The sequence below is a fragment of the Mustela lutreola genome, chromosome 2, assembly GCF_030435805.1.
Source record: "Mustela lutreola isolate mMusLut2 chromosome 2, mMusLut2.pri, whole genome shotgun sequence".
Lineage (NCBI taxonomy): Eukaryota > Metazoa > Chordata > Mammalia > Carnivora > Mustelidae > Mustela > Mustela lutreola.
Genome location: NC_081291.1, coordinates 20,406,286 through 20,432,860, shown reverse-complemented (window position 1 = coordinate 20,432,860; position 26,575 = coordinate 20,406,286). Strand labels below are relative to the sequence as shown.

General features: G+C 37.0%; 1 protein-coding gene across 9 annotated transcripts in view; it reads right to left on the bottom strand.

Annotated features, from left to right (window-relative positions):
- DOCK3 (dedicator of cytokinesis 3) overlaps positions 1-26,575 on the bottom strand; it is a 578,190-nt gene that overhangs the window by 443,921 nt on the left and 107,694 nt on the right. For all 9 annotated transcript variants that reach the window (XM_059161016.1, XM_059161023.1, XM_059161018.1 and 6 more), the window contains exon 2: positions 21,346-21,429. In XM_059161016.1, coding sequence (XP_059016999.1) covers positions 21,346-21,429 — 84 coding nt within the window. The remainder of the gene's footprint in view (positions 1-21,345; positions 21,430-26,575) is intronic.

The following is a 26,575-nucleotide window of genomic DNA, read 5'->3' as shown; positions in this document are numbered from 1 at the left end:
AAGGCTATTTAGAAAAATACTCTGGATCTTAAGTGTAAATATACATATAAATATCTATATACTTATTATGTATTCATCTGAAAGTCACAATTACTTAAACATACAGGCAAAAAGTAATGGTCAGGGCACCTGACTGGCTCAGTTGGTAGAGCATGTAACTCTTGATCTCAGAGCTGTGAGTTCGAATTCCATGTTGGGGATAGAGTTTACTTCTAAATAAATGAAGTGCCTGGGAAAATTCTCCCTTTAAAAAAAAAAAAAAAAAAGTAGTGGTCACCTGTCCCTGTGCCATGCTCTGTGCTAGGTATTTTCACATTTGTAATCTTAAACACCGCTGAATACTGCTTTGTTAAATATGCATTATTATTTAGATTGTGAATTGTTCTTGCCAGTCACCCAATGTAAGTAAGGCTACACTATCAAAAAGAGCCAACAGTACCACTACAATGGCTACTGGCAGAGAGGCTGCAGAACAGTGTCAGCAGTGTTAATCCAAAAGAAAGAAGCCTCTATATAGATCAGACCATGTGACAGTCAACAATCAGGAGTTCTTTACAAAGATTCTGGGTACAAATCAATCAAGTTAGATCAAAAGCACCAATGTAGTTCAGCAAAAAGTACCATTCAACAAGAAGTTTCAAAGTTTTTCTTTTTCAAAGGTATAACATATTCTTCACTGACAAGAAGAAAATAAATGCAAACTTATTTACCCGCATCCCCTTATCCTGGGAGAGGAGCAGCACAGGAAGCAGAGACAGGTAGATGACAACCACAACTTCTCTTCTATTCCATGTTATAATTAAAATAGATTAATAAAAAATAATGGTTCATTATGAAGGACAGTCTTCCATGTACATCAAGCTTAGAAATCATTTAAGTAACCAGCTATAAAATCAAGGGCCAAAACCAAAATCTATAATTATCTAAAAATACTGACTTTTTTCCTTTGGTACATCAATAAAAATATGCACAGCTCATGCAATTTTTCACAATAGGCAAGAAAGAAAGTGCCAACCACTTGTATAAACTTATATAGAGAATTCAGCCCCCAAATAGGGAAACAAAATTACTCAAAAGGTCTACATTCAAAATCATCTTGTCAATATTTTCACTGAAAACTGTTAAAGAACAATCTAGTCCACTTATTTGCATAACTTAGTGCTATTTTCAATCTTCATTCATCAGCAGTAAGCATGAAAGTTAATAACTGGCAATAAATACACAATAAAAAATGAGCTCTTTTACTTCCAAATGAGTTATTTTTCCCTTAAAATTAGTCACTTTGAAGAGCCACAAACAAGTTTTAATAACGCAACCACTGATTAAGATGCTTTTAAAACTCTTTTAGAATTCAAAAATATATAAAATGAAGTTACAAACTTCTGGTTTTAGCCCTGACAAACCATTTGCATTGAACAAATATAAACCTGAATGAATACATGAAACAATTGTGTAAGAGTACTGGAGAGCAAGTATCATAGATAAGACTCAAAGATACTATAATCCTACAGAAAAGAGAACATCAAAGTGAGATCCTCATTCACCTGACTTTCATGAAAGGGTACAGCAAAAAATGACAGTCCCACTGAGATAAGGAGAAAAAGGTTAACATTGAGAGCTACCAACAAAATCTCCACTCTTAGGGCCATCCAATTCCTAAACAGGGATGCAGGGAAAGGCTCCAAGAAGCCCATAAAAAGCAACATCCAGGAAACTAAAGAGCTGAGCACAGCCACATTACCTTTAGGGGAACAATAAAACATGCAGTTAACTTGTCAATAGAAACTACAGAAATCAAAAATTAATGAGTAAAATCATTAAAATGTTAAAATAACATATTCATCAACCTTGAATTCTATACCCAGGGAAAACATCTTTCAAAAATGATGACAAATTAAAAACAGACTCACATAAACAGAAGCTGAACAAATGCACAGCAAACCAGCACTAAAAGAAATACTACTAAAAGGAGTACTTGCAATAAATAGACAATGATCCAAGGTTAAGCTATAGAAAACAAAAAAGGAGGGAAAATAATTAGAAAAGCAAAAAATGATTTTCTGGAAGAGATTATGCTGAGTGAAATAAGTCAAGCAGAGTCAATTATCATATGGTTTCATTTATTTGTGGAGTATAACAAATAACATGGAGGACAAGGGGAGATGGAGAGAAGGGAGTTGAGGGAAATTGGAAGGGGAGGTGAACCATGAGAGACTATGAACTCTGAAAAACAATCTGAGGGTTTTGAAGAGGCGGGGGAGGGGGGGGAGGTTGGGGGAACCAGGTGGTGGGTATTAGAGAGGACAAGGATTGCATGGAGCACCGGGTGTGGTGCAAAAACAATGAATACTGTTATGCTGAAAAGAAATAAAAATAAATAAATAAATAAAATTTTTAAAAAAGGAAAGCAAAAAATGTGGACAAATGAATATAGACATAAATAAGATCATATATGACAACAGTAGTAACAAAAGATAAGAAAGGGGTAAATGCAGTTAAATCACTGCAAAGTTCAAGTGTTGCTGGAAGTAGAAAAAGTACACATTTAAGTTAGGCTCTAATAAATCAAGAATGCATGTTTTAAACTGTAGGGCAGACAAAGTAAGAAAGAATATCCAATAGAAAAAAGGTTTCTTCAAGAAATGGTGTTGGAAAAACTGCACAGTAATGTGCAAAAGTATGAAACTGGACCACTTTCTTATACCATAAATAAAAATAAATTCAAAATGGATGAAAGATCTAAATGTGAAACAGGAAACTATCAAAATCCTAGATGAGAACATAGGCAGCAACTTCTTTGACCTCTGCCATAGCAACTTCTTATTAGACATGTTGCTGGAGGCAAGGGAAACAAAAGAAAAATGAACTATTGGGACCTCATAAAGATAAAAAGCTTCTGAACAACCTAGGAAACAACAAAACTAAAAGGCGACCTATCGAATGGGAGCAGCTGATGCAAACGATATATCAGATAAAGGGTTAGTATCCAAAATCTATAAAGAACTTACCAAATACAAACCCATTTACAAATAATCCAATTAAGATATGGGTAGAAACTTTTCCAAAAAACACATCCAGATGGCTAACACACACAAAAAAAATGTTGGGGAGACCACCTGGTATGGACAAGACCAAGAGCCGCCTACCACAGGAGAGCAATGCCCCTGCCCCGGGGCTCATGGCGTGGAGATGGGCAGTACAAGAAAGAGGGCAAGAGGAGAAAGAGAGATCAAGTCAAGAAGGGGCAAAGGGAGAGAGAAATGTCAGCAGACTCAATGCTCAGCATGGAGACATGGTTCCATCTCACAATCCTAAGATCATGACTTGAACTGAAGGGAGGAGTTAAGATGGCATTAATTTCATCTGGTCTCTGGAATTCAGCTTGATAGTTATCAAATCATTCGAACACCTGATAAATCAACCACAGATCTCAGAAAAGATTTGCTGCACTTCTACAAATAGAAAATTGAAAACTTTTTGCAAGGTAGGACATGCAGAGATGTGAATCCCAGGATGTATCTGGAAGACAAACTGTGGGGAGGGAGCCTATATAAACTGGCTACCAGAAAATGTTATAAGCCACCTAGCATAAAACTCAAACTTTTTATTTTTTTAATTTTTTCAATTTATTTATTTTCAGAAAAACAGTATTCATTATTTTTTCACCACACCCAGTGCTCCATGCAATCCATGCCCTCAATAATACCCACCACCTGGTACCCCAACCTCCCACATCCCCCCACTTCAAACCCCTCAGATTGTTTTTCAGAGTCCATAGTCTCTCATGGTTCACCTCCCTTTCCAATTTCCCCCAACTCCCTTCTCCTCTCTAACTCCCCATGTCCTCCATGCTATTTGTTATGCTCCACAAATAAGTGAAACCATATGATAATTCACTCTCTCTGCTTGACTTATTTCACTCAGCATAATCTCTTCCACTCCCATCCATGTTGCTACAAAAGTTGGGTATTCATCCTTTCTGATGGAGGCATAATACTCCATAGTGTATATGGACCACATTTTCCTTATCCATTCGTCTGTTGAAGGGCATCTTGGTTCTTTCCACAGTTTGGCGACCGTGGCCATTGCTGCTATAAACATTGGGGTACAGATGGCCCTTCTTTTCACTACATCTGTATCTTTGGGGTAAATACCCAGGAGTGCAATGGCAGGGTCATTTTCTTGAGGAATCTCCACACTGTTCTACAAAGACGCTGCACCAACTTGCATTCCCACCAACAGTGGAAGAGGGTTCCCCTTTCTCCACATCCCCTCCAACACATGTCGTTTCCTGTCTTGCTAATTTTGGCCATTCTAACTGGTGTAAGGTGATATTTCAATGTGGTTTTAATTTGAATCTCCCTGAGGGCTAGTGATGATGAACATTTTTTCATGTATCTGATAGCCACTGGAGAAGTGTCTGTTCATATCTTCTGCCCATTTTTTAATATGATTGCCTGTTTTGTGTGTATTGAGTTTGAGGAGTTCATTATAGATCCTGGATATCAACCTTTTGTCTGTACTGTCATTTGCAAATATCTTCTCCCATTCCGTGGGTTGCCTCTTTGTTTTGTTTCCTTTGCTGTGCAGAAGCTTTTGATTTTGATGAAGTCCCAAAAGTTCATCTTCGCTTTTGTTTCCTTTGCCTTTGGAGACATGTCTTGAAAGAAGCTGCTATGGCTGATATCGAAGAGATTACTGCCTATGTCCTCCTCTAGGATTCTGACTTTTTAAAAAATTTTTTAAAAGATTTTATTTATTTATTTGACAGACAGAGATCACAAATAGGCAGAGAGGCAGGCAGGGTGGGGCGGGGGGTGAGAAGCAGACTCCCCCCTGAGCAGAGAGCCCAATGCAGGGCTCGATCCCAGGACCCAGAGATCATGACCTGAGCCAAAGGCAGAAGATTAATCCACTGAGCCACACAGGTGCCCCCAAACTCTAACTTTTAGAACTCTTTTCTGGTTGGGAACATCCCTGCCTGAAAAGTGCTGTGGGGGTGAAGTGGGGTGGAATCCCTGGTTCAACAACATAGTCTCAAGATCCCTTGGGTCAAAAGAAGAACGGGGTTACCTGAGTATGGAAGAGTTCCCAAGCATCAGAGCAGGGAAGCCAGCTGCAAACAGCAAGTCTAGATGCCAGCTTTCAGTTTGGTATTGCCATAAACACTGAAACTCTGCATGGCTCAGGTGATAAGTCTCTGAGCAGCAGCCCAGCAAAAGGCAGAAGTGCAGCGAGATCCCCTCCTCCTTCCCCTGGGAGTAATAGTACGAGTCTCCACTGCAGAAGTCTATAAAGTTTGGAGGCTTGAAACAGGGTCATATGCCTGAGATAAAAAAAGCTTGGTCATAGGCTGGGTAAACACAAAATTTGGATTTGGAAACTAGAGAGACAAGAGTGAGTGACTGCTTTTCTGTTAGGGCACACTGAAGAGTGTGGGGCATGAATATTCAGCTAGACTAGAGATAGAGGCACACCCTTTTCATCCCCCTGTGAGTGCTGAAAGCCTTCAGAAAGCAAAACAACACAATACAGTGTGATCCGAAACTGCTTACGCTGAGCCCAGACCCTGGCAGGGGGTGGGAGGGTTTCAAAGCCACCTGAGCAAAGACCTGAGAATCAGCACAACACATCTCTCCCCCAGAAGATCAGCAGGAACTTCAGGTTAACACCAAGGTTATGAATCATAGAGAACTACAAAACTTCAGCTCTTGGAGAAAACAGTATATAACATTTGTGATATTCTTTTTCTTCTTTAGTCTTTCAGGGTTGTTTTTTTTTTCCTTTTCAACTATTTTCTTATTTTATCAATTCATTTTTTTAGTCTTTTTTCACTTTCTGTTTTTATATTATATGCATTTTTATTTATTTTTTTATAAGATTTTTTTTGAAATTTTAATATAATTTTTTATTTTTTATAAACATATATTTTTATCCCCAGGGGTACAGGTCTGTGAATCACCAGGTTTACACACTTCACAGCACTCACCAAAACACATACCCTCCCCAATGTCCATAATACCACCCCCTTCTCCCAAACCCCCTCCCCGCAACAACCCTCAGTTTGTTTTGTGAGATTAAGAGTCACTTATGGTTTGTCTCCCTCCCAATCCCATCTTCTTTCATTTATTCTTCTCGTACCCACTTAAGCCCCCATGTTGCATCACCACTTCCTCATATCAGGGAGATCATATGATAGTTGTCTTTCTCCGCCTGACTTATTTCGCTAAGCATGATACGCTCTAGTTCCATCCATGTTGTCGCAAATGGCAAGATTTCATTTCTTTTGATGGCTGCATAGTATTCCATTGTGTATATATACCACATCTTCTTGATCCATTCATCTGTTGATGGACATCTAGGTTCTTTCCATAGTTTGGCTATTGTGGACACTGCTGCTATAAACATTCGAGTACACGTGCCCCTTTGGATCACTACGTTTGTATCTTTAGGGTAAATGCCCAATAGTGCAATTGCTGGGTCATAGGGCAGTTCTATTTTCAACATTTTGAGGAACCTCCATGCTGTTTTCCAGAGAGGTTGCACCAGCTTGCATTCCCACCAACAGTGTAGGAGGGTTCCCCTTTCTCCGCATCCTCGCCAGCATCTGTCATTTCCTGACTTGTTGATTTTAGCCATTCTGACTGGTGTGAGGTGATATCGCATTGTGGTTTTGATTTGTATTTCCCTGATGCCGAGTGATATGGAGCACTTTTTCATGTGTCTGTTGGCCATCTGGATGTCTTCTTTGCAGAAATGTCTGCTCATGTCCTCTGCCCATTTCTATTGGGATTTCATCAAGATCAAAAGCTTTTGCACAGCAAAGGAAACAGTTCACAAAATCAAAAGACAACTGACAGAATGGGAGAAGATATTTGCAAACGACATATCAGATAAAGGACTAGTGTCCAGAATCTATAAAGAACTTAGCAAACTCAACACCCAAAGAACAAATAATCCAATCAAGAAATGGGCAGAGGATATAAGATTTTTTTTAATTTTTTATTTGACAGAGAGAGATTACAAGTAGGCAGAGAGGCAAGCAGAGAGAGAGAGGAGGAAGCAGGCTCCCCACTGAGCAGAGAGCCCGATGCAGGACTCGATCCCAGGACCGTGAGATCATGACCTGAGCCGAAGGCAGCGGCTTAACCCACTGAGCCACCCAGGCGCCCCTATTATATGCATTTTTTAATTTTGGTTTCTGTTCATTATATTCATTTTTATTTTTGTCTATATGTAAGTTTTCTTTCTTTCCTATTTTGTGATCTAGTTTCTTCTGACAACAAACAGACCAAAATATACCCAATATCTAACTTATTTTTTTGGTCTGTTTTACCTCTTGTTTGAGTTTTTCTTTGTTCTTTTTTCTTTCTTTATTCTTCTGATTTGTTTTGTTTGTATTTTTCAAGTATTGTTCTTACTACTTTTGTGTTTTCTCTCTCTTTTATCTATTCTTTTGTGGACATAATGATGAGATGGAAAAACCCACACCAAAAAAAATAACAGGAACAGTACTCACTGCCAGGGATTTAATCAATATGGAAAGAAGTAAGATGTTGAAAATAGAATTAAAAATGATTATAAAGATATGAGCTGGGCGCCTGGGTGGCTCAGTGGGTTAAGCTGCTGCTTTCGGCTCAGGTCATGATCTCGGGGTCCTGGGATCGAGTCCCGCATCGGGCTCTTTGCTCAGCAGGGAGCCTGCTTCCCTCTCTCTCTTTCTGCCTGCCTCTCCGTCTACTTGTGATTTCTCTCTGTCAAATAAATAAATAAAATCTTAAAAAAAAAAAAAGATATGAGCTGGTCTTGAAAAAGCATAGAAGACATTACAGAATCCCTTGCTGGAGAAATAAAAAAAACTAAAATCTAACTAGTCAGGTCAAAATTAAAAAGGCTATTACTGAGAAACAATAAAAATGGAGGCTCTAACTGCTAGGATAAGTGAGGTAGATGAGAGAGTCAGTGATATAGAAGACAAAATGATGGAGAATAAGAAAGCTGTGAAAAAGAGAAACAAATAATTACTGGATCACAAAAAGAAGAATTTGAGAAATCAGCAATACCATAAAGCAAAATTATAATAGAATAATAGGGGTTCCAGAGGAAGAGGAGAGAAAGAAGGGACAGAAGGTTTACTTGAACAAATTATAACTGAGAACTTCCCTAATCTGGGGAAGGAAGCAGGCATTCAAATCCAGGAGGCACACCCCTCCACAATCAATAATCGACATATAACAGTGAAGCCTGCAAAATTCAGAGATAAAGAGAAATTCCTGAAAGCAGTGTGGGGGATAAGATGGCTTTAACCTACAAGGGTAGAAACATAAGGCTGGCAGCAAACATGTCTACAGAGACCTGGCAGGCCAGAAAGGACTGCCATGATATATTCAAGGTGCTGAATAAGAAAAATATGCAGTAAGAATACTTTATCCAGCAAGGCTGTTATTCAGAATAGAAGGAAAAATGAATCTTCCAGGAAACAGAAACTAAAAGAACCTCTGATTCCTAAACCAGCCCTGCAAGAAATACCAAAGGACATCCTTTGAGCAAAGAGAGAGCTCAAAAGTAACAAAAACAAGAAAGGAACAGAGACAATCTATAGGAACAGTGACTTTACAGGTAATACAATGGCACTAAATTCATATCTTTCAGTAGTTACTCTGAATGAAAATGGACTAAATGCTCCAATCAAAAAACACAAGCATCAGAATGGATCAAGGAAAAAAAAAAAAGACCCATTCATATGCTGTCTACAAGCCTACAGACTTGTTTTATACCCAAATACACGTCCAGATTGAAAGTGAGGGTGTGGAGAACAATTTATCATGCTAATGGACATCAAAAGAAAGCTAGGGTAGCAATCCTTACATCAGACAAACTAGATTTTAAACCAAAGACTGTAGTGAGAGATGAAGAAGGATGCTATATCATAATAAAAGGGTCTATCCAACAAGAAGATCTAACAATTGTAAATATTTATGCCACTAACTTGGGGGCAGCTGATTATATAAACCAAGTAATAACAAAATTGAAGAAACACATTGATAATAGTACAATAATAGGACTTTAACACCCCACTCCCAGCAATGAACAGATCATCTAAGCAGAAGATCAATAAGGAAACAAGGACTTTGAATGATACACTGGACCAGATGGACTTCACAGATACATTCAGAGCATCTCATCCTAAAGCAAAGGAATACACATTCTGCATGAGTGCACATGGAACATTCTCCAGAAGAGATCACATACTGGGTCACAAACCAGGTCTCAGCTGGTACCAAAAGAATGGGATTCCTTTCCACATATTTTCAGACCACAGTGCTTTAAAATCTGAACTCAGTAACAAGAGAAAATTTGGAAGGACTACACACACATGGAGGTTAAAGAGCATCCTACTAAAGAATGAACGGGTCAACCAGAAAATAAAAGAGGAATTTTTAAGAATGCCTCAAAACAAACGAAAATGAAAACACAACAGCTTGAAACTGCTGGGGTGTGGTAAAGACAGTCCTAAGAGGGATGTATATAGCAACACAGACTTTTTCTCAAGAAACAAGAAAAGTTTCAAGCACACGACCTAACTTTACACCTAAAGGAGCTGGAGAAAGAACAGCAAATAACATCTAAAACAAGCAGAAAAGAAGAAATAATTTAAATTGAAACAGAAATCAATGAAACAGAACCCAAAAGAACAACAGAACAGATCACCATGACTAGGAGCTGCTTCTCTGAAAGAATTGATATGATCCATAAACCCCTTGCTAGACTTATCAAAGAGAAAGGACCCAATAAATAAAATTACAAATGAAAGAGGGGAGATCACAACCAATACCTAAGAAATACAATTATAAGAAAATATTATGAGAAATTATATGCCCCCAAAATCAGGCTATCTGGAAAAAATGGATGTATTCCTAGAAACATATAAATGACCAAAACTGAAACAGAAAGAATAGAAAACGTGAATAGGTCCATAACCAGAAAAGAAATTGAAGCAGTCATCAAAAATTTCCCAACATGAGTCCAGGGTCAGATGACCTCCCAGTGGAATTCTACCAAACATTTAAAGAAGAATTCATCAGGAACAGATGCTGTACCTTGTCAACTGCTTTTTCTGTATCAATTGAGAGGACCATGTGGTTTTTCTCTCTTCTCTTACTGATTTATTCTATCACATTGATTGATTTGCAAATGTCAAATCATGCTTGCATCCCAGGAATAAATCCCACCTTGTCATGGTAGATAATCTCTTTAATGTACTGTTGGATCCTATTAGCTAGGATCTTGTTGAGAATTCTGGCATCCATATTCATCAGGGATATTGGTTTGAAACTCTCCATTTTGATGTACTCTGTGCATGGTTTGGGGATTAGGATAATGCTGGCTTCAAAGAAAGCGTCTGGGAGTTTTCCTACGGTTTCTGTCTTTTGAAACAGTTTCAGGAAATGGTATTATTTCTTCTTTGACTGTTTGGTAGAATTCCACAGGAAATCTGTCAGATCCTGGGCTCTTGTTTTTTGGGATGTTTTTGATCACTGCTTCAAAGTATAGTGATAGCAGGAACATTCCTCAACTTCATAAAAGCTATCTATGAAAAGTCCACAGCGAATATCATTCTCAATGGGGAAAAGCTGACAGCCTTCCCTCTGAGATCAGGGATGCCCACTCTCACCACTGTTGTTCAACATAGTACTAGAAGTCCTAGCAACAGCAATCAGATAACAAAAAGAAATAAAAGGTATTCAAATTGGCAAAGAAGAAGTCAAACTCTCTCTCTTCACAATACTTGATACTTTATATGGAAAACCCAAAAGACTCCACCCCCAAATGACTAGAACTTATACAGCAATTCAATAATGTGGCAGGATACAAAACCAATGCACAGAAATCAGTTGCTTTCTTAATCACTAACAATGAAAATGTAGAGAGAAAAATCAGAGAATCAATTCCACTTACTACAGCACCAAGAAGAACCATAAGATACCTGGAAATAAACCTAACCAAAGAAGTAAAGGATCTCTATTCAAGGAACTACAGAACACTCATGAAAGAAATTGAAGAAGACACAAAAAGATGGAAAAGCATTCCATGCTCATGGAGCAGAAGAATAAACATCATTAAAATGTCTACACTGCCTAGAGCAATCTATACGTTCAATGCCATCCTGATCAAAATTTTCGATTCCAAAATTCCAGCATTTTTCAAAGTCCTGGAACAAACAATCCTAAAATTTGTATGGAACCAGAAAAGACCCCAAATTGCTAAGGAAATGTTGAAAAACAAAAACAAAACTGGGGGTATCACATTGCCTGATTTCAAGCTTCACTACAAAGCTATGATCACGGGTGCCTGGGTGGCTCAGTGGGTTAAGCCGCTGCCTTCGGCTCAGGTCATGATCTCAGGGTCCTGGGATCGAGTCCCACATCGGGCTCTCTGCTCGGCAGGGGGTCTGCTTCTCTTCCTCTCTCTCTGTGATCTCTTCCCTTCCTCTCTCCTACTGTGATCTCTCTCCTCTGTCAAAATAAATAAATAAAATCTTTAAAAAAAAAAAAAAAAGCTATGATCACCAAGACAGCATGGTACTGGCACAAAAACATACACACAGACCAGTGGGACAAAGTAGAGAGTTCAGATAAGGACCCGCAACTCTATGGTCAAATAATCTTTGACAAAGCAGGAAAAAATATACAGTGGGAAAAAGGCAGTCTCTTCAATAAATGGTGCTGGGAAAATTGGACAGCTATGCATAGAACAATGAAACTTGGCAATTCTCTTATACAACACACAAAGATAAACTCAAAATGGATAAAAGACCTCAAGGTGTTGCAGGAATCCATCAAAACCCTAGAGGAGAACATAGGCAGTAACCTCTTCAACACTGGCCACAGCAACTTCTTTCAAGATATGTCTCCAAAGGCAAGGGAAACAAAAGCAAAAATGAACTATCGAGACTTCAATAATAAAAAGTCTCTATTGAGACTTCATAATAAAGAGCTTCTGCACAGCAAAGGAAACAATCAACAAAACCAAAAGACAACCTAGGGAACGGAAGTAGATATTTGCAAATGTCTTATCAGACAAAGGGCTAATATCCAAAACTTATAAAGAACTTACCATACTCAACACCCAAAAAGCAAATAATCCAGGCAAGCAGTGGAAAGAAGACATGAACAGACATTTCTCCAAAGATGTACAAATCACCAACAGACACATGAAAAAATGTTCCACATCACTTGCCATCCAGGAAATACAAACCAAAAGCACAATGAGACACCACCCTACATCAGTCAGAATGGCTAAAATCAGTAAGTCAGGAAACAACAGCTGTTGGCGAAGATGCAGAGAATGGGAACCCTCTTACACTGTTAGTGTGAATGCAAACTGGTGCAGCCACTCTGGAAAACAGTATGGAGGTTCCTCAAAAAGTTAAAAATATTTCCCTATGACCCAGCAATTGCACTGCTAGGTATTTACCCAATGGATACAAACACAGTGATTCAAAGGGGCATCTGCACCCTAATGTTTATAAAAGCAATAACCAAACTATGGAAAGAATCCAAGATGCCCATCAACAGATGAACAGATAAAGAAGATGTGATGCGCGTGCGCACACACACACACACACACACACACAATGGGATATTATTCAGCTATCAAAAAGAATGAACTCTCACCATTTGCAATGACATTGATGGAACTAGAGGGTATTATGCTAAGAGAAATAAGTCAATCAGAGAAAGACAATTATTGTATGATTTCACTCATGTGGAATTTAAGAAACAAAACAGATGGTGGTGCCTGGGTGGCTCAGTTTGGTTAAGCGTCTGTCTTTGTCTCAGGTCATGATCCCTGGGTCCTGGAATGAAGAACCAGAGATGTCTCCCTACTCAGTGGGGAGCCTACTTCTCCCTCTCCCTCTGCTACTCCCCCTGCTTGTGCTCTCTTTCTCGTTTTCTCAAATAAATAAATAAAATCTTAAAAAAACAAAAGAAACAGATGAACACAAGGCTAGACAGAAAAAAATAAAATAAGATGAAATCGTAGAGGGTTACAAACCATAAGAGGCACTTAACTACAGGAAACAATCTGAGGGCTGTGGGAGGAAAGGAAGGTGGGTAGCTGGATGATGAGCATAAGGACAACAACATGATGTAATGAGCACTGGGTGATTATATGCAACAGATGAATCCTTAAACTGTACCTCTGAAACTAATAATATTCTGTACATTAATTGATTTTAAATAAAATTAAATTAAAAAAGAAAAGATGCTCAATATCACTCATCATCAGGAAAATACAAAACACAACCATGATGAGATACCACCTCCCACCTGTCAAAATGGCTAAAATTAACAACAGAAGAAACAGGAGGTATTGGCAAGGATGAGGAGAAAGGGGAATGTTCTTGCACTGTTGGTGGGAAGCAAACTGATGCAGATGCTCTGGAGAACATTTTGGAAGTTCCTCAAAAAGTTAAAAACAGAACCACCATACAATCCAGCCATTGCACTACTAGGTATTTACCTAAAGGACACAAAAATAGAGATTCAAGAGGTACATGACCCCTATGTTTACAAGAGCATTATAAACAATAGCCAAACTACGGGGAGAGCTCAAACATCCATCAACTGATGAATAAAGAAGATGTGGTATCTATCTATATACAGTGGAATATTATTCAGTCATCAAAAAGAATGAATTCTTGCCATTTGCAATGACATGGATGGAGGTAGAATATATTATGCTAAGTGAAATAAATAAAAAACAAATACCAGATGATCTCACTCATACATGGAATTTAAGAACGGATTGCATGGAGCACTGGGTGTGGTGAAAAAATAATGAATACTGTTTTTCTGAAAATAAATAAATTGAAAAAATTTTAAAAAAATAAAATAAAATAAAATTCAAAAAAAAAACAGATGAGCATATGGGAATGGGGAAATGAAAAGAAGGAGAGAGGGAAACAAGCCATAAGTGATTCTTAAGAACAGAGAACAAGGGCACCTGGGTAGCTCAGTGGGTTAAAGACTCTGCTTTCGGCTCAGGTCATGATCCCAGGGTCCTGGGATCAAGTCCCACATCGGGCTCTCTGCTTCAGCACGGAGCCTGCTTCCCCCCCCCCTCTGCCTGCCTCTCTGCCTACTTGTGATCTCTGTCAAATAAATAAATAAAATCTTTAATAAAAAAAGGAATGCATGGAGCATTGGGTGTGGTGAAAAAATAATGAATACTGTTATGCTGAAAATAAATAATTTAATTAAAAAAAAAAAACAGAGAACAACCTGAGGGTTGCTGAAGGGATATGGGTGGGGGATGAGCTAGACAGCTGATGAGTATTAAAGATGGTACTTGTCATGAGCACTGGATGTTGCATGTAAGTGATAAACCACTGAATTCTATTCCAGAAACCAATATTGCACTGTATGTAAACTGACAAAATTTAAATAAAAAATAAGCTCTAGGGTAACCACTGCAAGCAAAATACTTCAAAGCCACCAAGCTAATAGAAGAAAATGCCTAGAAAGAAAATACTAGAATAATCAAAATGTTAGCTTAATAAGGCATGTAAGAAAGGCACAACGAGGCACAAAGACCAAGGTGATAGCCTTAAACCTAACTAAATAAATAACTGAATCAACTACATATAGACTAAATAATCCAGATTTTCATAATAAATAAAAATAAACCCCACCACAGGCCATTTATATACAACACACATACTTAAACACAAGAATACATAAAATTTAAAAGAATAGGTGATTTCCACATGGCCCTGGAAAAATGGCAGGCATTGAATCTCTCCACATAGCCTCCAAAAAGACATATAAAAGAACAAAAAAAGAGGGTATAAAGCCATATAGAGGGTCTAAAGCTTTATCAAGTCATATTAAATCAATGTTTTCAATATTACTATCAGAGAACACTATGGACTTCAAACTACATTTATGCAGTGAAAAATTACAAATTACAAACAACAAAGCTCCTACCACTACTAGATAGCTCTTCACTGCCGTATCTCCAAAGGAGAACTTCCTTCTACTCACCTATTTTCCCTCTAGAGGCCACTTCTTTTTCACATAGGTTCTTCAGACTACTCCTTGCACTTTACCCACAGACTTATAGTGGTAGAAGGAGTATTCTCAGCCGTACAGGCAACAGAGTAGGAACTTTGTCAAAAACAAATCAGATACACAAAACCCTTGGGGAAACTCAACTGGTCATTCTTTCCTCAGATTTAAAAAAGCAGTATTGTGTCAGTAAGGAAGACGGTAAACAGCCTTCACTAGGTCTCCGTCTCTGCCTTAAGTTACACAGCTCTAATTCATCCTGATTATTTTCTACATCTGATATTCACTTGTCATGCTATCACCCTTTGCATTCATCCTGGGGATTACCTTAAAGAATATCTCCTTTGCTGGTTTCTCCTGATTCTTGAATCCCATTATCTTTCCATTCTTTAACTTATTGCTTAATTCTACAGGAATACATCCCCTCATAGCTTCACGAATAAAGTTATATAGGAGGCCAACTGACACTTTGCATGTCAGAAAATACACTTAGTATACTCTCATATTCAATTCATAATTTGGCTGAATGATAAAATTCTAGGTTATAAATCACTTTCCATTAACATTTTGAAGACACCACTCCACTATCTCCCATAGCTAAAGTCCAGTCCTTTGTGGTATATGGTATGTGGTATATGGTATATACCATATTCTTTCCTATCTTTGAATGCTGGCTGAATCTTCTTGGTCCCAATATTCTGAAATTTCACAATGATATCGTCCTGTTTTCATTCATTTGTGTTAGGTACTTGCTGAGTCCTTTCAATATGGAAAGCCATGTCCTTTCATTCTGGAAAATTTTCCTGAGTTATTTCCTAGCTGATTTCTATCCTTCAGTTTCTCTCCTCTATGTTTCTGAACCTCCATCAAATGAACCTCTTGAAGCTGACCTTCAATTGTCTTATCTTCTCTAATCTCCTATGACTTGTATTTTTGTTCAAATTTCTGGGAAATTTCCTCAACTTTTATCTTTGAGCCCTTTTATGGAGATTTTTCATTCTTGCTACCATGTTTTTAACTTCCAAGAACTCCTTTCTGTTATCTAATGTTCTTTTTTAATAGCATCCTGTTCTAGTTTCATGGATGCAACATCTTCCTTTATCTCCAAGGAAATTATTCATAAGTCTTGTTTGTTTTCTAAGTTTTCTTTACCCTATGTAGTCTCTTTCCCATGAGTTTCTTTTTCTTTTCTTTTTTCTTTTTTTAGTGGGGAAAGAGAAAAGCCATCTTTCATATTAGAGGCATCCTCAAATACCTGGTATCATTGGTTTTCTGCTCATTTTAAAAGAAAGGAAATAAAAAGTTAACTGGAAGCTCTAAATTCATGGGTGACTCTTGCTGACCTTATGATTCACTATTTGGAGATCAACCTATCATTTGTTGTGAAAATCCTGGTATCAGTGTATCAACTGGGGTCTAGTCAACAGACAGAAACAAATCTTTAAAACAGGAAAAAAATGTTATTATTTTAAAAATCATTAAATAGGGGGCACCTGGGTGGCTCAGTGGGTTAAAGCCTCTGCCTTCAGCTCAGGTCATGATCTCAGGGTCCTGGGATCGAGTCCCGCATCAGGCTCTCTGCTTCAGCAGGGAGCCTGCTTCCCCCACTCTCTCTCCACCTGCCTCTCTGCCTACTTGTGATCTCTGTCTGTCAAATAAAAATTTTTTTAAAATCTTTTTTAAAAAATCATTAAATAGGTATAAAAGATAGTAAATGACTAGAAGAACTCTAAGACAACCATGGTAGCAACTATAAAAATATATTGCCACCTTTAAAGCTAAGTGAAAAATAAACAAGAAAAAAGCCTAGTAACTTACAGAAGGGATTCCAAAAAGCTAAGATACTGATCTCTGATGAAATGGTGGGCTACTGCAGAAACATGCTATTCATTGCTATAGTGAGACTTGCTGGAGGCCACTCACCAAAACCAAGACTGTTGCTTGCCATGGAAAATACTGTAGGAACCAACTGCCTGCAGAGCAGCTTACTACAGGGATAAAATAAAAGCAGAAAGAACGAAGTCCCTTCTTCATCCTCCTGGCAAGTAGACTTCTTATAGTGCCTCTTTATTGGCAGAACCTAACAAAGATTCAGCTGCCAAAGAAGAAATATGATTGCAGAGTCTCCAGCTCTAGCATTGTAATAAAGGGGTAAGAAGGGCAGGTTCAGCACTCAGAGACAGTAAGTCAATAACTGGCACAATCAATATCTGTGGTCCCTCATCTTGCCTTATTGTCTGAAAGAGTCCTCTAATCTGTTCTAGAAGGTAAAGGTCTAGCTGCCAGGATTTCAAGAGCCAAGTGGAAGATGACTAGAAGTTCCTATATTTGGTATTTGGTAGGCATGTTTTCACTTAATACCCAGTTTTCGATACAAAGCCTTTCTCCTATGGAACTATGCATGAAGTCTCCCAATCCACAGATGTTTTATTTATCCTTTATCAAAAATAGATCTCAAATGGATAAGGAAGATGTGGTCCATATACACTATGGAATATTATGCCTCCATCAGAAAGGATGAATACCCAACTTTTGTATCAACAAGGACGGGACTAGAAGAGATTATGCTGAGTGAAATAAGTCAAGCAGAGAGAGTCAATTATCATATGATCTCACTTCTTTGTGGAGCATAACAAATAACATGGAGGACATGGGGAGATGGAGAGGAGAAGGGTGTTGAGGGAAATTGAAAGGGGAGATGAACCATGAGAGACTATGGACTCTGAATAACAATCTGAGGGTTTTGAAGGGGCAGGGGGTGGAGGTTGCGGTAGCCAAGTGGTGGGTATTATGGAGTGCATGTATTGCATGGAGCACTGCGTGTGGTACATAAACAATGAATTCTGTTACACTGAAAGAAATAAAAAAAAAATAAGTCTCAAAACTTCTACTAGGATGGGGAACCTGGGTAGCTCACTCAGTTAAGCAACTGACTTTGGTTTCAGTTCAGGTCATGATCTCGGGGTCATAAGATCAAGCACCACATTCAGCTCTGTGTTTAATACAGAGTCTGCTTCCGACTCTCTCTCCCTCTCCTTTTCCCCTCCCATGCCCCATGCACATGCTCACTCTCTCTCTGTCTCAATTAAATAAATAAATCTTTAAAAAAAAAAAAAAAAAAAAACCCTACCAGGATGGGGATGCCTGGATGGCTCAATTGGTTAATAAGCAGCTGCCTTTGGTTCAGGTCATGATCCCAGCATCCTGGGATCAAGTCCCACGTCAGGCTCCTTGCTCAGCGGGGAGCCTGCTTCTCTCACTGCCTCTGCCTACCACTCTGTCTGCCTGTGCGCGTGCTCTCTCTCTCTCTAACAAATAAATTTTTTATAAAATCTTAAAAAAAAAACAAAAAACCTATGGATGATTAAGGAGCTGCCACCAAATGAGAGGAAGTAAGGGAGAAGATCTATGTAATTTCAACCTCATTTCCAAAAGTACCTGGTGCTATACTTCCTATATCTTTTAAGGATCTGCAGTATAAATAAAGTTGGTCCTCAGCTCTTCCTACTGAACATACTTTGGATTCAGCTACCTTGGGTGTGTTAAGTCACAGTTTCCACTCTTCCAATACCTTGCCAACTTTGCTTGTTTTTGTGGGTGTACAGCAATTTTTAGGCCCCTATACTTTCGTTCTGTAGTGTTTCAGAAAGAAACAATCAAATACAAATATTCTATACTCCATTGTAACCCAAAAGTTCTCATTCTTTTCAACATGGTAGCAAATTTTCATCCATTTAGAGTTTGTAAGACTTCTTTGAGGGGCATTCCAAATACTTTTTGAAAAAAGCTCAATAGTACTAGCATAATTATATAATCTACCAATGTGACTTCGCTTAAGCACAACATTCATCTAGATATAAATCCCTTGACATGTGTTTTTAAACTATTTGTAAATTTATGGTCACATTTAATAATAAACAAAAGAATGATTAAAAAGACTAAAGACCTGGGGTGCCTGGGTGGCTCAGTCATTAAGCATCTGCCTTCAGCTCAGGTCATGATCCCAGGGTCCTGGGATTGAGACCCCCATCAGGCTCCCTGCTCAGTGGGAAGCCTGCTACTGCCTCTCCTCTGGCTTGTGGTCCCTCTCTCGCTGCCCCTGTCGAATAAATTTTTAAATCTTTAAAAAAAAAAAAAAAAGGGCTAAAAACTCGAGGTGCCTGAGTGATGCAGTTGGTTAAGCATCTGTTCAACTCTTGGTTTCAGCTCATGATCTCACAGTCCTGAGATCAAACCCTGTGGCAGGCTCCATGCTCAGCATAGAGTCTGCTTGAGACTGTCTCTCTCACTTTCCCTCTTCCCCTCCCCACTGTGCTCTAATAAATAAAAATAAATTAATTTTAAAATATAAAGACCTGACAGAGAGGCACATGAGTGGCTCAGTCAGCTAAGCATCTGCCTTCAGCTCAGATAGTGATCCCAGGGTCCTGAGATTGAACCTCTGCCTCTACCCTTCCACCTGCTCATTCATATTCTCTCTATATCTCTCAAATAAATAAATAAAATATTTTATTTTTATTTCTTAGAAGATTTATTTGAGAGAGAGACAACACAAGTGGAATGCAGGTAGGGGCAGAGGTAAAGGGAGAAGCAGACTCTCTGTTGAGCAAGGAGCCAGATGTAGGGCTTGATCCAAGGACCCTGAGATCATGACTCAAGCAGAAGTCAAATGCTTAACTGAATGAGCCACCTAGGCGCCCCATAAATAAAATCTTAAAAAAAAAAAAAAAAAGACCTGACACAAAAAAGGATAAAGATGTGGTACAAAGACCCACAATCTCTTCTCAGTCCTAGTAGAACCCAAACTACAGTAAAAAAAAAAAAAAAATTGTGAGGCAGCAATGGTCACAGTCGCCAAACTGTGGAAAGAACCAAGATGCCCTTCAACGGATAAATGGATAAGGAAGATGTGGTCCATATACACTATGGAGTATTATGCCTCCTTCAGAAAGGACGAATACCCAACTATTGTAGCAACATGGACGGGACGGAAGAGATTATGCTGAGTGAAATAAGTCAAGCAGAGAGAGTCAATTATCATATGGTTTCACTTATTTGTGGAGCATAACAAATAGCATGGAGGACAAGGGGAATTAGAGAAGAGAAGGGAGTTGGAGGAAATTGGAAGGGGAGGTGAACCATGAGAGATTATGGACTCTGAAAAACAATCTGAGGGTTTTGAAGGGGTGGGGGGTGGGAGGTTGGGGGAACCAGGTGGTGGGTATTAGAGAGGGCACAGATTGCATGGAGCACTGGGTGTGGTGCAAAAAACAATGAATACTGTTATGCTGAAAATAAATTTTAAAAAAATACTAAAAAAAAAAAATGTTGATATCCAGAATCTATAAAGAACTCCTCAAACTCAACACACACAAAACATATAATCATATTGAAAAATGGGCAGAAGATATGAAGACACTTCTCCAATGAAGATATACAAAGGGCTATCAGACAAATGAAAAAAGGTTCATCATCACTAGCCATCAGGGAGATTCAAATTAAAACCACATTACACCAGTTAGAATGGCCAAAATTAGCAAGACAGGAAACAAGGTGTGTTGGAGAGGATGTGGAGAAAGGGGAACCCTCTTACACAGTTGGTGGAAATGCAAGTTGGTGCAGCCACTTTGGGAGAGTCTTAAGCAGATTCTGCACTGAGCCTGGAGCCCGACATGGGGCTGGATCCCATAACCCTGAGATCACAACCTGAGCTGAAACCAAAAGTCAGATACTTAACCAACTGTACCACCCAGGAGCCCCAAATGCATGATTTTGAAAAATGTTACATTTGTCAATAATGCATAAATGTTACAGCAGATATACCCATATACATCACAGAGGAGGCTAGAAGGCAAGCCAAACTTCATTAAAGCATATTTACTTCCTTGTTTTAATTATAACTGATCACATCCAGCCAATCTAACAGAAACATACAAATGAACTAATTACAACTCAATTCTATTCAAATGCAGCTAAGCATGGATGGAAGATTATCTATTTGAATATAAAATCAAAATTAATTATTTAACATAAAGTATAAAAATTACACTCTGAATGCCAACAATGAGTTCTTTAATTGTTGCTTTTAGATTAAAGCCTAAATAACCCATACATTTATGATAAATATAAATCAGGAAGGATTCTATAACAATATACAATGTGGTTAATTATACTTTTAAAATGATTGCTTATAATCTATTACTACAAAATAAATGTATATAATATTACCCAAAATTATCACTATTTGTATACTGTATAGGTCCATACTTACCTTCACATTTTTCAAGAATCTGGACTGTTTCTCCTATTTCTAAGACCAACCCTTGAGGGACAGATCCTCGAAAGCTGCATATCACTAGGAAAACAAAGGTAAACACACCAATTAGCATTTTTAAACACTGAGAAAAGATCAGTGTCATTGAAATTAAGCACTAAATTTTCTTAAATATATACTTTCCCTTCTTCACTAATTAATTTTTCAAATATGCAAGCCCCTTTCTACTTAATCTGTATTTTGAGTAGTAATATAAAGTAGCTCAGTATATTGAAGTACATTCTGGCAAAATTACTATTCCTGAGTACTAAGTGTATGAAAACGCTTCTGTAAACAAGTCTCTCTCTCCCTCAGCATGACTTGTGTTCACCTGTTCTTCTTGAGAAAATATGTTTCAATTATTTAAGAAGAAATTAACACCACAGTCTTCTTACCTAATATAAACAGACAGTTTTATAAAGAATCACCAACTAAATATGACTATACTTTGAAAAACAAAGTCTCTATAATAAAAACATAAACAGAAATGAAATAAAAATCAAATTACAATAGGGAAAATCTATAATACCAATCAGAATTCCATGTTTACTGCAACATTTATAATAGCCAAGATATGAAAGTAACCCAAATGTCAATCTATAGATGGATAAAGAAGAGGTAGTGTATATATGTGCATACATATATATACATGCATATATGTGCATATATATGTGTGCATATATATATATACACACACACACTACATATCTGTATATATAGATACACACAATGGAATATTACTCAACCATAAAAAAGAACAAAATCCAGCCATTTGCAACAACTTGGATGGATCTAAAGGGTATAATTCTAAGTGAAATAAGTAAGTCAGGAAAGATAAATACTATATGATTTCAATCATATGTGGAATTTTAAAAAGCAGAAAAAAAAAAAAAGAAAAAAGAGACCAAAAAAAGGCTCTTAAAAATAGAGAACTTGCCAGAGGGGAGGAGGTAAGCAGGGGGATGGGTGAAGTAGAAGGTGATTCAGAGTACACTTATGATGACGAGCATTGAGTAATGTATAGAATAGATAAATCAGTATGTTGTACAACTGAAAATAATATTAATATTGTATGTTATTATACTGGAATTAAAAAAATTTGTAATATAACCCCAGTTTTTTAAAAAAAATGATCATTTGATTTCAAAATTTATGTAAGAATACAAAGAAACAAGAATATCCTTGTCAATCTTAAAGGACTTCTACTACTATATATCAAGACTTATAATCTAAAATCAGTTCTCTGAATGGCTAGTAACAAAAAGACAAGACACAACAAGTGTTGGTGAGGATGTGGAGAAAACAGAACTCTCATGCACTGTTGATGGGAAGGTAAATTGGTGCAACCACTATAAAAAATTGTATGGAAACTCCTCAAAAGACTAAAAATAGAAATACCATATGACCCAGTAATTCTACTACTAAGTATTTACCCAAAGAAAATTAGAACACTAATTCAAAAAGATATATGCACTCCTATATTTGTTGTAGCATTATTTACAATAGCCAAGGTATTGAACCAACCTAAGTGTCCATCAATTGATGAATGGACAAAGATGAAGTATGTATATATATAAGTGTGTGTGTATATAATGGTATTTTACTTATAAAAAAGAACAAAATCTTGCCATTCATGACAATACAGATGAACCTAGAGGGTATTATGGTAAGTGAGATAAGTGAGAAAGAAAAAGACAAATACCATATTATTTCACTTCACTTCACTTCCATGTGGAATCTAAAAAGCAAAACAGACCAGAAAGGGCAGAAACAGACCTATTAACACAGAGAACAAATTAACTGCCAGGGTTTAGAGAAATGGGCAAAATGGATGAAGGGGAAGGGAAGGAAGAGGCTTGTAGTTATGGAATGAGTAAGTCATGGGGATGAAAGGTACAGTATAGGGAATATTAGTCAATGGTACTATAATAGTATTAAATGATGACAAATGGTAACTATACTTGTGATGAGTATAGCATACCCTACGGAGCTGTTGAATCACTATGTTGTTCACCTAAAACTAATGTAACATTGTGTGTCAACTACACTTTAGTGAAAAAAGATGTAAAAAAAGTGATAAACCCCTCATCAGAGTGACTCAAAACAAACAAACAAATAACTTCTATAAGAATGTTCACATCAGCTTTATTCACAATAGCCCAGAACTGGAAACAACCCAACTATTCATCAAAATAAGTACAAATAAAATATGCAATATTCAAAAATACGTATCACTTAGACATAAAAAATAAAGATCCACTGGTACAAGTAACACATTGGACAAATATCACAATCATTATGCCAAACAAAAGAAGTCAGACACAAAAGTGTACATACTACATAGTTCTATTTACTAAAAGATCTAGAACAGGCTAAATTAATCTATGGTAAATAAAATCAAAATACCAGTTGCCCCCAGAGAAACATAGACTGATCAGGTAGCACAAAAAGAACATTCTAGAAAGACAGAAATAGCGTTTGACAATGTGTAAGTGTAGACTTTAGGTAAAATTGTACAACTAATTCAATATATGTGACTGCTACCTCAAAATGGATCAAAGACAATGCAAGATCTAAATTATGAAGTTCTTAAAGAAAATATAAGAGTAAATCTTTATGACCTTAGTGCTTCCTAATACACGACACCAAAATCATAAACAACAAAAGAAAGAATAAACTGAACTTCATTAAACGTAAAAGCTTCTGTGCTGCAAAGGACACCATCAAGAAAGTGAAAAAGTAAACCGAGGGAATGGGAGAAAATATTTGTAAATAATGTATCTTACAAAGGATCTGCACCCAGAGTATATAAAAGAACTTCCACTACAATAAAAAAAATTAAAAATGGAAAGAGGATTTGAATGGACATTTCTCTAAAAACGATATACTAGTGGCCAGTAAAACATGAAAATGCTCAACATCATTAGTCATTAGTGAGATGCTAATCAAAACCATGAGATCCATTTCATACCCACTAAGATGGCTATAATCTCTCAGTCAAATAAATAAATAAAATCTGTTTAAAAAAATTTAAAAAAAAAAAGATTGACAATAAAACTGTAGGGATATATTGCTGGTAGAAATGTAAAATGGTACAGTTGCTGTAAAAAATCATTTGGCAGTTCCTCAAAAAATTAAACATATAATTATCATATGATTCAACGTTTCCACTCCTACATATATATCCCAAGAGAACTAAAAACATATGCTCACACAAAAAGTTATTCACAAAGGTTCATAACACAATTTGTAACAGCCAAAAAGTAGAAACAATCCATATATCCATCAAATGGATGACTGGATAAATAAAATGTGGTATATTCATACAATGGAATATTCTCACCCATAAAGAGTTAAGTACTGATACATACTACTACATGGATGAACTCTGAAAACCTACACTAAGTTGAGGTCGGACACAAAGGCTATATATCCTATGATTCTATTCATATAAAATATCCAGAATAGCCAAATCCATGGACACAGAAAGTAGATTAGTAACTGCAATATCCTTGGAGAGGAATGTGGAGTGACTGTCATTGGGTATAGGGATTCTTTATGGAGTGATGAAAATATTCTGGAATTAGATAGTGATAATGGTTATTCAACCTAATAAATACATTAAAACCACTGAACTGTATACTTTTTTAAAATTTTTATTTATTTTTTTAATTTCTTTTCAGTGTTCCAGAATTCATTGTTTATGCACTACACCCAGTGCTCCATGCAATACATGCCCTCCATAAATACTCACCACCAGGCTCATCCAACCTCCTACCCCCCACGCCTCCAAAACCCTCAGATTGTTTTTCAGAGTCCACAGTGTCTCATTGTTCTTCACCCTCTTTTTTATTTAAGTTCAATTAGCCAAGGTATAGTACTATCAGTAGTTTTTGATACCTTTTTTAAAAGGCAAAGAAATATAAGTGGTTCTCCTTGACTCAACAAATGTTACTGATACTGCTCAGTTATATTCAAGAAGTCAATTTCAAGTCTGAAGTGACTGAACAAGCTGAGACAACACTAACTCAGTACCATCTTAAGTGGAAGCTACTAAGATGTGTTATGTTTAAACATAGTGAAAATATACGTGGACAGAAAATAACAGTTGGACCAATTCAGAAGGCTTGTAAAAATGTAAGACATTTAAAATCTATGGTTTATTTCATTGAATGACTCATCAGCAAGTACTCTGCAGAAATTATATGACTCTTTCATGTGTCAGTCTGCCAGTAGTCAAAAAAGAACTTTATTTGCTCTCATGGACGTGATCATCTTCACTTCTGTGAATTTTTATAAAAAACAGAAAACAAGTATCCTGACTTGTTTAAGTGCACAGCAGCAAGATGGCTTAGTAGTGGTCAAGTTTTATTGCAATTTTATTACACTTCAATCTGTGACTGTAATTCTTATGAATGAAAACTTCCCTCATCATATTTTTAAATGTCTTATTTTTTAAGTAATCTCTACACCCAACATGGGGCTCAAACTCACAAACCCAAGATCAAGAGTCACATGCTCCACTGACTGAGTCAGCTGAGAGCCCCTTCCCTCATCCACTGTTATTATAAAATAATATATGGCCTTGGAAATTAGTTTTTTATTCAGTCTTGATAATGTTTCTTAATTAATTCAACTTAACAACAAACTTATTTGTGAAACTTACACATATATTAAAGATACTCTGTTGCCAACTTGAATCACAACTAATATTAAGCTGCTTTATAAATTTTTCATACTTTCAAAAGTTAAAAAAAGAAATAGTACCACCATTCTAACTCAAATTTGGATCCCACACATTTTTGTGCTCAAATTACAGTTCTTATAGAGCTTTTTAAACTTCAATGCAACAGCAAAGGAAATTTCCATATTTCAAAATCCATATACTAGTGCAACTGAGTTGGAAGTACTTTAATCTGCAATGTAATGACATGTTAAATGACGGGCTAAAAGGCAAATAACAAGAGAAGATGCTAATAAATTCCATAAATGGCTTCTAAGTGATGACTACTCTCAAATTAAAATATATATAAAGACTGACATCAGTATTTGGCAATATCTGTCTGAAAAAGTATTTATAAAGAAGAAAAATATAAAATCTCATTACAGATCGGCTTTAACAGGTAAAGATTTATGACTGATTTTAATTATAAGGAACATTAACATTAAAAGACAATTAATTAACCCC